The sequence below is a fragment of the Sander lucioperca genome, chromosome 8 (genome assembly GCF_008315115.2).
Source record: "Sander lucioperca isolate FBNREF2018 chromosome 8, SLUC_FBN_1.2, whole genome shotgun sequence".
NCBI lineage: Eukaryota > Metazoa > Chordata > Actinopteri > Perciformes > Percidae > Sander > Sander lucioperca.
Genome location: NC_050180.1, coordinates 23,530,609 through 23,543,369, shown reverse-complemented (window position 1 = coordinate 23,543,369; position 12,761 = coordinate 23,530,609). Strand labels below are relative to the sequence as shown.

At 41.6% G+C, this 12,761-nt stretch overlaps 1 protein-coding gene across 24 annotated transcripts in view; it reads left to right on the top strand.

Moving 5' to 3' along the window:
* Positions 1-12,761, top strand: part of fmnl2a (formin-like 2a) — a 55,842-nt gene that overhangs the window by 29,169 nt on the left and 13,912 nt on the right. For 14 of the 24 annotated variants that reach the window (XR_004897984.1, XM_036003908.1, XM_036003902.1 and 11 more), the window contains exons 4-12: positions 1,053-1,129; positions 3,390-3,473; positions 6,306-6,461; positions 7,593-7,628; positions 8,310-8,354; positions 9,732-9,840; positions 10,063-10,139; positions 11,124-11,217; positions 12,555-12,629. Coding sequence is in view for 23 of the 24 variants with exons in the window: in XM_036003908.1 (XP_035859801.1) it covers positions 1,053-1,129; positions 3,390-3,473; positions 6,306-6,461; positions 7,593-7,628; positions 8,310-8,354; positions 9,732-9,840; positions 10,063-10,139; positions 11,124-11,217; positions 12,555-12,629 (753 nt within the window). In the remaining variant the exon portion in view is untranslated. Of the gene's footprint in view, positions 1-1,050; positions 1,130-3,389; positions 3,474-6,305; positions 6,462-7,592; positions 7,640-8,309; positions 8,355-9,731; positions 9,841-10,062; positions 10,140-11,123; positions 11,218-12,554; positions 12,630-12,761 lie in introns of those variants that run through there. The other 10 variants (XM_031299063.2, XM_031299072.2, XM_036003910.1 and 7 more) reach the window with 4 other exon arrangements.

The following is a 12,761-nucleotide window of genomic DNA, read 5'->3' as shown; positions in this document are numbered from 1 at the left end:
CACAATGTTAATGCTGTGTGACTTTTAGTCTGGCACTAACTTTTCCGAATATTCCGACGCCACATGAATGCATCACAAACGCCATATCTCACAATGTTAATGAAAGTGTATCCGCCGCGCGATTCTGATCCACTCCAAAATGTAATGGGTTCTTCCTTGGACCATGCTACACCCTTCCACAAAGTTGCATGAAAATCAGACCAGTATTATTTCCGTGATCCTGCTTATGGTCAAACAAACCAACAAACAAACTGAACCAAAAACATAACCTCCCTGGCGGAGGAAATAACTCTCCTCTCTGATACAACCGTTTCACTCCCTATCATCAGGGATTGTCCCCTCCTGTTTGATCACCACCGGCCATTCACTTTGCTTGTCTCGTTGCTGCGGTTGTGTAACAGCCTGAAGGGCCTTTGTTGGGTCTTGCAGATCACCTCTTATCAGAGGCTGAAATCAAAGAGGAGCCCGCTAATGTTCTCTGTTCTGTTTCTATTTAATTTACTGGCAGCTCATACCTTCAATGCACGTCGCTCACCCACTTAAACTCTCTTATAGCGGTAGCCACAGTAACAGGACAGAGTGTGTGTGTGTGTGTGTGTGTGTGTGTGTGTGTGTGTGTGTCACTGCTGCATGTGCTGGTAGGTCTTGTGAGTTAACCAATTAGGTTACTTGATTATATCACAGTTCAGGAGGGATTACTGCTATATAAATAACCAATGTGAGCAAACAAGATAACTGGAACTACTCCACATTCACAGTTTCCAATGAGTCAGCTCGCCTTCTCTGTTAGCTCGTTTTATGGTTACTGGCAAGTTAAAGGCCCACTTCAAAATCTTATGAAAACAACCCTCAAAACAACTTTTATTTCGTAATTAGTACACCACTTGCCTGCTTTCACATTTTAAATGTCACTGTGGTCTACGTCTGTTTGTCTGACCTTTTAGTCAGAAAAAGTTTCCTCCAGCCAAAACATTGCTGCGCTACCACTTGATAATTTACAGTTCTAGTGGTATGATAAAATATTAACTCCCCCCCCTTCTTTCCTTCCTCAGAAATTCAGACGGAGAGTTCAGGAGTCCACCCAAGTCCTGAGAGAACTGGAAATTTCGTTACGGACCAATCATATAGGGTAAGTCACTGCAGGATTGTGTGAAGCTTGTGTAGTGTTGAATGTCCCAGACCTGATTATATTAGATTCAGGGGGGAAACATTTGACATTCCAGACACCCGGAGACGCAGACGTTGACACTAACCACCACCATCCCCCATTCATCTCAGTGCTCCAGCCTAATATTACACAGAAAGCCATGTGGCCATGGAGACAAGATGAATCGATTGATTGTTTGGAGTGGCTGACACGTGAACAGCCTTTGGAAGGAACACACATTTTTCTTCATTCTTAAATCAGTGTTTCAGTCTGCTATCCTGAAGAGGCGTTCTTGTAGATGCTACTAATGAGAGAATGATATTGAGCGGATATTGATTCAGTGTTGTACAGTCATCGTAAAGGAAAGATCAATATCTCAATAAGCTGCACACAATGTCTCAGTGTTTTGTCTGGCTATAGATCATAGGGCCTGTCTCTGTGATTAGAGACCCTGATAGTTAAAGACTGTGATGGATTACTCAGCATCACTAATTAGGGCTTAATGCATTCTGGGATCTGTAAGATCCAGGAGCCTCATTTATCCAGGCAAGCTTTTAAAAAATACAGATACAGCATGGGGACAGATAGAAAATTATTTAATTTTATGTAATGAGGGCTAGCAGTTGGGAGGGATGTTGATGTGGGCGGTCACAGGAGACATGGAGACCCTGTCTTGGACAGGAAGAGGCAGCCACAAGAGCGCTGATCCAGACATACACACTTATCAGATTCTGCTCTTCAAACCAAAATAAACTTCAACTACAGCCAGAGATGAGTTCTGTCTGGCAAACCAGTTGAGGCATTGTTTACATGGATTAATAGAGACCTTATGTTGGTAAACCAGATTACATAAATAATCTACCTAATCTAGATTAGACAAAGCATTACTATAATGGCAGAGGGACAGGGAGAGAGATTGAGAGTACGGTCGGGGAGGGGGGTGGCGAGGGGGCAAGATGTCACCCACTCAGACAGTGAATAATTACTGCTTCTTTTCAGAGGTGAAAGAGAAATATATCTATCATGTAGGCTGTGTATAATGGATAGATTGTCCCTGTACGAACACTACTGATGATAACCCCGGCTCCCTGCCTGCCTGCTCCTCACATGTTGCTCAGTGGTCAACAACATGTGGTGAATGGGAGGATTGTTAGTTAGTGTCCTGTGGTAATGATTACCATGTGGCCAGACAAGCCCTTTTTTTAAAACACGACGGGCCCCACCAGGCACTGCTTTTCCTGGACTCTCTCGTTAGCCTTACTCGCTCCCAGGGGAGAAAATAAAGAAGCAGCTATTGGATTTTTAAAGCAGTTTAGTCTTGCATCTTCATCAGCAGTACTGCTCAAAAGCCTGGCGGTGTGTCATTATGTTTATGCCCTGCAAATTTTTCTAATCACTGAGTAATCAGGCCTGTCGAAGTCGTATGCGGCTCCAATAAAAAGCACCTTCATAGGATGCGATTAAATAAAGATGTTCTGTGATTCAGCTCACACTGCTTATAAATATGGGAGAGCAGCACATGCCAAAGGTAGCAGGAGCTTTCCCTGTGAAAAGCTTGGCTTTTCTGTGCAGAATAAAAAAATTAAAGCATACCAAATGCTGAACGGGTGGCCCACTTAAATGCCTGTAAGGAAGGTGAGAATGGGCTTTTGATCATTGTGTGTGTGTGTGTGTGTGTGTGTGTGTGTGTGTGTGTGTGTGTGTGTCAAACGGGAGAAACGGAAACAGGGAAAACAGGCAGACTTAATAATGCGATTCTGTAGATGTGTGTTGATGCCTGATGCAAACATGCATGGGGGATATGTTTGCTGCTTTGAGCCAGGAAGCTTTGAAGTCTGTCAAACGGGTCATTACAATTCTTCTTGGCAAAGGGAGGGATAAATTGAGGGAGGGAGGGTGAATAATCTGAAAACATCTGCATACCAAGGTCAGGTCAGAAAAATGGAAAGACGTGCGCTACCCATTAAATATAAGCATCTGGTGATGTTTCTTTCCAAATAAGAGATAAAAGAAGACTCAGAGAATAAGTTCCTTAGCTGTGATTATCCCAAAGGAGATGAGTTTTTGTTGAAACCGATTAAACTAAGAAACTACCAATATTATGAAAGCTGGTTCTTGTTCTAACTGCTGATCAATTATATGTTCTGTATGTGTTCTTTCTAGAAATGACCCAAATGATTTTATATGAGTCTGTGTGCTGATAAACCTTTGTTGAGTTAAACTTGTTTCTGTCTGTCTTCAGGTGGGTTAGAGAATTCTTAAATGAAGAGAACAAAGGCCTGGACGTGCTGGTGGAGTATCTTTCTTTTGCACAGTATGCCGTCACGTAAGTCACTACCAGCTCTTTCTCTGTATATCACTATGGTCTATATGCAGAACTGACAACCAACACAATGCTGCTATTCTGCACAGCCGCTGATGCATCTCCTCCACCACCACTGCTGCTGTCTGGTTGTCAGAAACACTGAGTCACTCAGGGCCCATTGCTGACACATTGGCACTGTGTATTATACCAGCCATAGGCTTCTATTCATAGAATGATGGTGTGAATATTAGTTAGTCACAAGGTCCATGTTCAGGGCCAAAGAGCCACGCAGTTACATTTTTAATTCACCCTCCCCACTTCACCATATGTTATTATGGTCTGTCCACATTATGAATGGTTAGCAGTAAAATTATGTTTACCCTCAGTACCACCACCGCAGCAGCATATACAAGTCATGGAAACAACCAGTCTAAAAACTGAAATAGATCATAGCAGGTATGCTATAACAACTACCAGCTCTTTCCAAGGTTTCTACCAAGTACAACAAAACATGAGACATTTTGCATCATGTCTAAACCAAAAACCTGAAATGATAGCGTTAGTTTTGGAGTACTAACGCTAACGTTTTGGAGTACATTTTCACTTCTGCCAGCACTCATTAATACAAGTGCATGGCCAATATATGAGATGCAGTATACAGTGAGGAAAATAAGTATTTGAACACCCTGCTATTTTGCAAGTTCTCCCACTTAGAAATCATGGAGGGGTCTGAAATTGTCATCGTAGGTGCATGTCCACTGTGAGAGACATAATCTAAAAAAAAAAAATCCAGAAATCACAATGTATGATTTTTTAACTATTTATTTGTATGATACAGCTGCAAATAAGTATTTGAACACCTGAGAAAATCAATGTTAATATTTGGTACAGTAGCCTTTGTTTGCAATTACAGAGGTAGAGAGAGAACGTTTCCTGTAGTTTTTCACCAGGTTTGCACACACTGCAGGAGGGATTTTGGCCCACTCCTCCACACAGATCTTCTCTAGATCAGTCAGGTTTCTGGGCTGTCGCTGAGAAACACGGAGTTTGAGCTCCCTCCAAAGATTCTCTATTGGGTTTAGGTCTGGAGACTGGCTAGGCCACGCCAGAACCTTGATATGCTTCTTACAGAGCCACTCCTTGGTTATCCTGGCTGTGTGCTTCGGGTCATTGTCATGTTGGAAGACCCAGCCTCGACCCATCTTCAATGCTCTAACTGAGGGAAGGAGGTTGTTCCCCAAAATCTCGCAATACATGGCCCCGGTCATCCTCTCCTTAATACAGTGCAGTCGCCCTGTCCCATGTGCAGAAAAACACCCCCAAAGCATGATGCTACCACCCCCATGCTTCACAGTAGGGATGGTGTTCTTGGGATGGTACTCATCATTCTTCTTCCTCCAAACACGGTTAGTGGAATTATGACCAAAAAGTTCTATTTTGGTCTCATCTGACCACATGACTTTCTCCCATGACTCCTCTGGATCATCCAAATGGTCATTGGCAAACTTAAGACGGGCCTTGACATGTGCTGGTTTAAGCAGGGGAACCTTCTGTGCCATGCATGATTTCAAACCATGACGTCTTAGTGTATCACCAACAGTAACCTTGGAAACGGTGGTCCCAGCTCTTTTCAGGTCATTGACCAGCTCCTCCCGTGTAGTTCTGGGCTGATTTCTCACCTTTCTTAGGATCATTGAGACCCCACGAGGTGAGATCTTGCATGGAGCCCCAGTCCGAGGGAGATTGACAGTCATGTTTAGCTTCTTCCATTTTCTAATGATTGCTCCAACAGTGGACCTTTTTTCACCAAGCTGCTTGGCAATTTCCCCGTAGCCCTTTCCAGCCTTGTGGAGGTGTACAATTTTGTCTCTAGTGTCTTTGGACAGCTCTTTGGTCTTGGCCATGTTAGTAGTTGGATTCTTACTGATTGTATGGGGTGGACAGGTGTCTTTATGCAAACGTCCTCAAACAGGTGCATCTAATTTAGGATAATAAATGGAGTGGAGGTGGACATTTTAAAGGCAGACTAACAGGTCTTTGAGGGTCAGAATTCTAGCTGATAGACAGGTGTTCAAATACTTATTTGCAGCTGTATCATACAAATAAATAGTTTAAAAAAATCATGTATTGTGATTTCTGGATTTTTTTTATTTAGATTATGTCTCTCACAGTGGACATGCACCTACGATGACAATTTCAGACCCCTCCATGATTTCTAAGTGGGAGAACTTGCAAAATAGCAGGGTGTTCAAATACTTATTTTCCTCACTGTATATGGGATATTGACTTATCTTAAAACAGATATCTGTATTTTTTTTTAAATTCATTTATATTTAATTATGTTAGCTGCCTTGTTATAGACAGTAGTGTATGCTTAGTGGCTTAGTGGCCTACTAACTGATGAGGCTTGTTTGGTTTAACCTCGGTGTTATTTGCTGGTTAGCTAGTTAGTTGTCTTAGCTAGGCTGGTTAGCTTAGCCGTTGGTTGCTGGTAAGTTACTTTTATGACTGTCAAGGAAGGGCCTTTTGCTAGCTAAAGTAGCAGGATTTATTCAAACAGTGTAAGCTTGTTTCCGGGTCAAATATTTTACTGTTACTGTGACGTTTCAAACCAAGTTTATTTTAAACGCTAAAATGTTGTGCCTCAGGCACACCTGTACTAAGTAACCACATTTTAGGGATCCTTAAAAAATAGTTTGTCTAACCCCAGATAATTGTTTTTATATTGTTTCGTTTTTTATTTTTATTGTTGTCAAATAATAATGATACCATACTGGCTTCATAAATCCACTATCAGTCAGGCTTTAAATAATAACAAGTTAATGGTTGTGTCTTGTTTTCACGGTGCAACAGGTTTGATGGAGACTGTGCAGAGAACAACCCAGAGGCTGCTATGGATAAGTCTAAGCCCTGGAGCCGCTCTATAGAAGACCTGCATGGAGGAAGCACCCTGCCATCTTCCATCACTGGAAACGGCATCACACGTGCTAGCCGACATTCCACGATACGGTACCATACACATATTAATTGATGGTTAAGAAGATTCACCATTGCCTATGTGTGTTTGTGTGATTTGTAACTATTTACAGCTAACTTTGCCACTTAGGGTTTCTAGTTACCTAGTGTTCAGCTGAAGCAATGTGGTTGTATTGTGATTATTTTGAGTCACACATTTCATATGATGCCTCAGCTGCCCCTTTATGTAGTCATGAGGTCTGTAAGACTTTAAATGGCGTAAGGCACATTTCCGCAGCAGGAGGCAAACACTATTTGTCTGGATTTTTTGGATTGTCGACCAGGCTGGTTTTGCACATGATTATGACACATGATTGACAGCAGTTTTTTTATGTGACAGACAAGCAGCAAAAGGAAAGATCTTTTTTATGGATCTGTTTTGTTTTTATGACCACTAAACAAACCATTTTAACTCAAAATCCTGTGCACAGAGGATTTCACAGCAGTTAATTGATAAACTCATGCTAATATATGATCTAAAGCACAAATCCCATTCAGTTGTGCATTATTTCTCTAATCCTCTCTGTCATTCCATTGATGTTTCGGTACAGCACTAAATTCTGTGACCTCTAATCCTTTAGAGGCAATTTGAACTCCTTGTATACACAGAGCACTATTGATTTAATGAGGCACGTGTCTTTTTAATTTCAGATCCTTGGATGATAACTAAGTCAGTTGTTTTATATTGTCTCAAAGGTGCTTAAAATAATACACGTGAAATAACTAGCTATAGCATACTACATACTACTTTTCTCTTTTTTTTCTTCTGTATTACAGTAATGTCTGTTCCTATCCAAGTTTGCCGTCAGTTATAGACAGTGATATATATGAAATGTGTGTCCTGTTTATAAAGCCACACATATTACCCTATTAAACCACCTATTAGATTTTGTAACATCCAACAATCACCAGATAGTCAGGGTTTGTTTCATCATTATTAACATATGTAATCTATGACTTATTGGCAGATAATATCACTATTGGCCCATAACAGACTTTTGCTTACACATCTGCCTCCTCCAGATATACCCCTGTATCATCAGCATGTAGAGTGTGTGTAACTGGTCAGAGTGTCTTCAGTGAGGCTGACTGTCTCTTCTGTTCTGTCCTGGTGTTCCTTCATAGTCATCTGCTCCTCTGTCTGCCAGTCTTCGACAGCAGGCAGGTCTCAGGTCTCTTGCTTTGCTGGCTTAACCCTGCATCCCTGCTCTCCCCCCAAGACACACACACACACACACACACACACACACACACACACACACACACACACACACACACACACACACACACACACACACACACACACACACACACACACTTAGAGAACACACAAAACCCTCCTTCCTCATTGTACTTTATACCTCAGTGCTAGCGCTGCCCAGTTTATTTGTCCCGCTGTCTGTGTTGGGGATGTGAATTATTTGTACTGCCAGCCTCCCCTCCTGCGCTTGAGACTAAATTCTACTTTCCTTGGAGCAAATGGGTTTTTCTGCACTCATTGTTCTTTTCTCTGTGCCTGTGTGCTGCTTGTTTGGCTTTCTAAATGCCATTATGTGCAGAAGCTAACCTAGTTTCTACAAAAGCCCTGTAAAAGCTTTCGTTACATAGCCTCCAAACAAATTCTGTATTTTGGATACATTATAAGAGATGCCACACTAATTATGAAGCATTTGCTCTGGTGGTTTTATAAATGTTTAACTGTCCATTATACAGAATCTTTGTCCCTTATTATCTTTATCTCTCTTAAGATTACCGGTAGCTTTAATTCAGAATAATGAAAGCTTAACAACTGGTTGTAAAATAATGATTTATATATGTCTTCTTCAAACTGCCATCTTGAAGGACACCGAGCACACTGAGCTGTCCAACATGCTCTCAAATAAGACGGTATGGAGTGTGCTAGAAATTAGTAGCTGTGTTAGACCTGTGTCTTATAGTTATAGATGTAGTGTTTGATATTGTTCTGTGGTGTTATTTAGAACGTGCTCTGTTTGTTGTGGCCAGCAGGATTTTTTTTTTTTTCATGTTTTGTAACCAGGACATTAAATCCTGGACAGCTCAGAACTTTCTCCTGCCTGATGAGAATAAATCTGTCCACAGCACCTCTCACCTCTCCTTTCAGATTTTGGACGCGTTGTCTCCTTGCAGTCATATTCAATTTGCCGTGTTGTGTCATATAAAGTTTAGTTGAGTAACTTTAGACAAGTCAAAGCAGGTCAAGGTATTACATTTTGCTGGTGTTACATAATCCTTTATCCCGACCTTGGTTTGAGATTAAGAAATATTGTTACTCATTTCCTCCCGATTGTGCCACACCTCAGCTTGGATGTTGATTAACTTATTATTTTTTTTTTTTTTTAGCTTTTTGCTGCTGTGTGAAGCAGTTGCAGCATGTCTCCTCCACCCAGCCCGGCAACACATTCTGCTGAACACGACATGCAGAATGCTCACGATTATCAGACATGCAAAACATTTTGATTATATTATATAATATAATATGATTAACTATTTTCCAGCATATTCCAATGTGAACTTGCCAAATTAAAGGATAGTACTATCTTTGTCTTAAAATTGCTGACTCTTCCTTGAAAGCTCTAGCCTTTTTCAGACACACACACACACACAACGTGTTGTTATTCACAGAGGAGTCATGCCTTCAGGCATGGGAGCTGACACGAATCGGCGTGTCTATCAGTATCCTGAAGACACATTTTTTCCCCCAGAACTCGGGCCAGTAATTGAACCTTGTGACAAATGTCTGAAATTAAACCGTTTGGCTCTGACTGGCTCTGCATGTCATTCAGTGATACTGCTATTCCAGCATTTCTCTTTTTGTTGTGAGAGCTGCATCAAGAGAAAAGGCCTTGTCTTTGTCCACATAAAGCTGCACAATCACTGTGCTGCATGCAAATGACTGACTTCTGTGTTAGCTGTAAATGATATCTTTGTGAAGGACATAAAAGTAAAACAATTGAAAGAGGACATCCCATGGACCCTGACAAGGCTGTAGATTATTTGGCCTTTTGTGTGTGTTGATGAAAGGTGGCGTGGCAGTTTAACAGCCTCCCTATGTGAAGGAGGTGGTGTGTGATGGAGGCTCATTCACAAATGACATCTGTTTTCTTATTTATCCAGGCCTCGTGCACTCTTGTTTGTGTTCAGAAGCTCATAAACTCTTCTTTGAGTCTATGACACTTCTTTTAGTAACAGTTTCCTATTATCACTAAATTGTTTTTTTTTTGTTTTTTCTATAATTATTTTTAGCTGCAACACACTTCCGAGCCGGAGAACTCTGAAAAACTCCAGACTGGTTTGCAAGAAAGACGATGTCCACGTCTGCATCATGTGCCTGCGTGCTATCATGAACTACCAGGTCAGCCTTCTGCACTCCCCGTCCACACAGACTGCATGTCCCTCTGGACTAAAGTACACTTATCTAACTGAAGCCAAATTCAATTTGTTCCTCTGCTAGTTCTCCATGTTTCGTTTCTTATGCAGTGGAATGCACCTTTTGCTTATTCAGTGGCTCTTCTTCTCTGTTAATTAGCTTATTTGTCTCTGTCTTTCTCTCTCTGGTTTGTTTTTCATCTCCCAGTATGGCTTCAACATGGTCATGTCACACCCACATGCTGTGAATGAAATTGCACTAAGTCTCAACAATAAAAATCCAAGGTAAGTTAAAACAAAAAGTCTTCCAGATATATTATTTGTTTGCTCTTTAACTAAGTGAAAGCCTGAATGTATGCTTATAAAGAAAGGGAATAAAAAATGAAATTATAACACAAATTTGTTTCATTTGGAGTTCAACAAATCTAGTACATTTTTTTCCCAACAAAGACCCAAATCCATAATGGAACATTCAGAGTCCAACATTAGCCTCAGTGCACCTACACAGTCGGATCCAGAGTGAGTGACTTTGTAGCTCAGGGGCACATTCATCCCGACAGACGGGTCAGGGCACCGCTGGCACACTCCACTACACTGGCAGCTGCTCACTGAGACAGCAACCAGAAGGACTCGCTTCGTGCGTGCGTGTGTGTGTGTGTTGGGGTGTGTGTGTGTGTGGGTTGGGGTGGGGGTGTGTGTGTGTGGGGTGTGTTTTTTTTTTTTTTTTTTACTTTGTGCCCCAAGGTTCAAGGATTTCCTCAAAAGTGGATGTAAAACCACTTTGGATCACCTGTCACATATCATCTCATCCAGGCAGAGAAATCTTGCATGAATGAACTACACACACACACACACACATACACACACACACACACACACACACACACACACACACACACACACACACACACACACACACACACACACACACACACACGGATTGGGCCTGGAATTTTTTATACCTGCCTTTTAATCCAGTTGATAAGATGAAAATTTGGAGCTATATTACTTTTTTTTTCTCTCAGGTTGTGACATTACAAAACTTCTTTTCAAGTTAGTTACTGTTACTCATTAATATTTATAAAGATGTTTAAACTTAAAAAGACATTAATTGTAATAAACACCATGTAGATCCATTCTACAGAGAGGTTTCAGCATCTTAAATTGTTCTCCAGTTTTCCATTTTTGTTTGCTTTGTGTTTAAGTACAGGTTTACCGCAGCGCTGGCACTTGTCATTTACTAACCTTTATTTTCTCCCTGTTTTACAGAACTAAAGCTCTGGTCTTGGAGCTCCTGGCGGCAGTTTGTCTCGTGAGAGGAGGCCATGAAATTATTCTCTCTGCATTCGACAACTTTAAGGAGGTACGAGCTGCACGGAGAGGGGAAGTGGGGTCTGAGAAGACGAATATGTCATTACATTTCGACTGCAATTTCAAACTGTGACTCAGCCCTGGAGGAATGCTCCCCCGGCAGATGTGAGACCAGCAGATTCCTCAGGCTAGGATCTAGGAATGAGCTCTTTGTCAACAGATTACAGACACTGGTTTAGCTGCACAACACAACAGGACCCACTCGACTTCCAGAGAAAACAGCCATAAGTGTGTTAACTAGATTTGGCAGACACATCGAAGCTCAGAATAGCAGAGAGAAAGATGCAACAGACAGACTTGCCTGACCCTTGTCTGTCTGGATGAGGTCTTCTGGCTGCTGGAGAAAAGAGTGGGAGGTTTATGATGGAGTGGGTGCTAACAGCATCCCCATTTTGTAGCATAGGGCCCGCAAAAATGGGCCGACTGCAGTTAATGCAATATTTACACCCCTGAATGAAATATTGAGTGTTGCTCTCAGTGGCATCGGCATTAGTGGGAGAATAAGACTTAAGGTGAATGAGACGAAGGTTAGTGTCATGATAGTGTAGGCTGCTGGAAGCATTTGCAGTGTTGTGAAGGCAGGTTTTGGTTGTTTTAGTTAAAAAAGACGTCACTAGATCTAGTTTGCTAAGTGACTTTGATATGCTGTGTTTGATGAAGGGCCTGCAGACTGAGACTCATAAAATAATTCAGAGTTTTTTGGATACACACCCCTCCTCTTCCTCCCTCCCTTCCTTCTCAATTCTTCATCATGCTCCATCTCCCTCATTGCCCTCCAGATGAACTGCAGAGCATCTCTCTCTCTCTTCCTCTTTCTCTCTCTCGCTCTGTTTCTGTCTCCCAAATTCTAGTTCAGATAGGCAGGACAAAAACTACAGTATATGTGGTAATGTTGTACACAAGCCATATTGAACACATATGCACTGTGTACATTCAGGAGCAGTTCATGAATAACTTTTGTTTTGGCTGTGATGTATTACCAGTCTTTGGTCAAGACTTTTCATCATACTGTTGATAGCCTCTGGTTTTCTGACTGGGAATGGGAATATTCATTCAAATGTATAGTTAAAAGGGTTCATGAGGTTCAACAGTCTCAGGGGAAGAGCATTCATCTCTAGTGTCACACAGTGTATGGGCAGCACAGCTGTCAAAGCTGACATCAGGAGTGTTTTTGTTTTAGGCAGCGCATCTCATGGTTTGTGTGAATTATGAGGAGTTGGTGGTGTCATTTATGCAAATCAGTGATTGGTTGCATACATCACTGTGGGTTGCTCTCTCTACACCTAGATTCCAATAAATACAATAAGTGTGATGTGGTTTGTTTTGCAGGTGTGCATTGAGACACAGCGATTTGAGAGGCTAATGGAGTATTTCAAGAACGAGGACAACAATATCGACTTCATGGTATGTTTACACACACACACACACACACACACACACACACACACACACACACACACACACACTCCTAATGACTATTGATCACACTCCAAACCGTCGAAAATCACCAGGCAAAACCACAGATGGCTGGTGAAG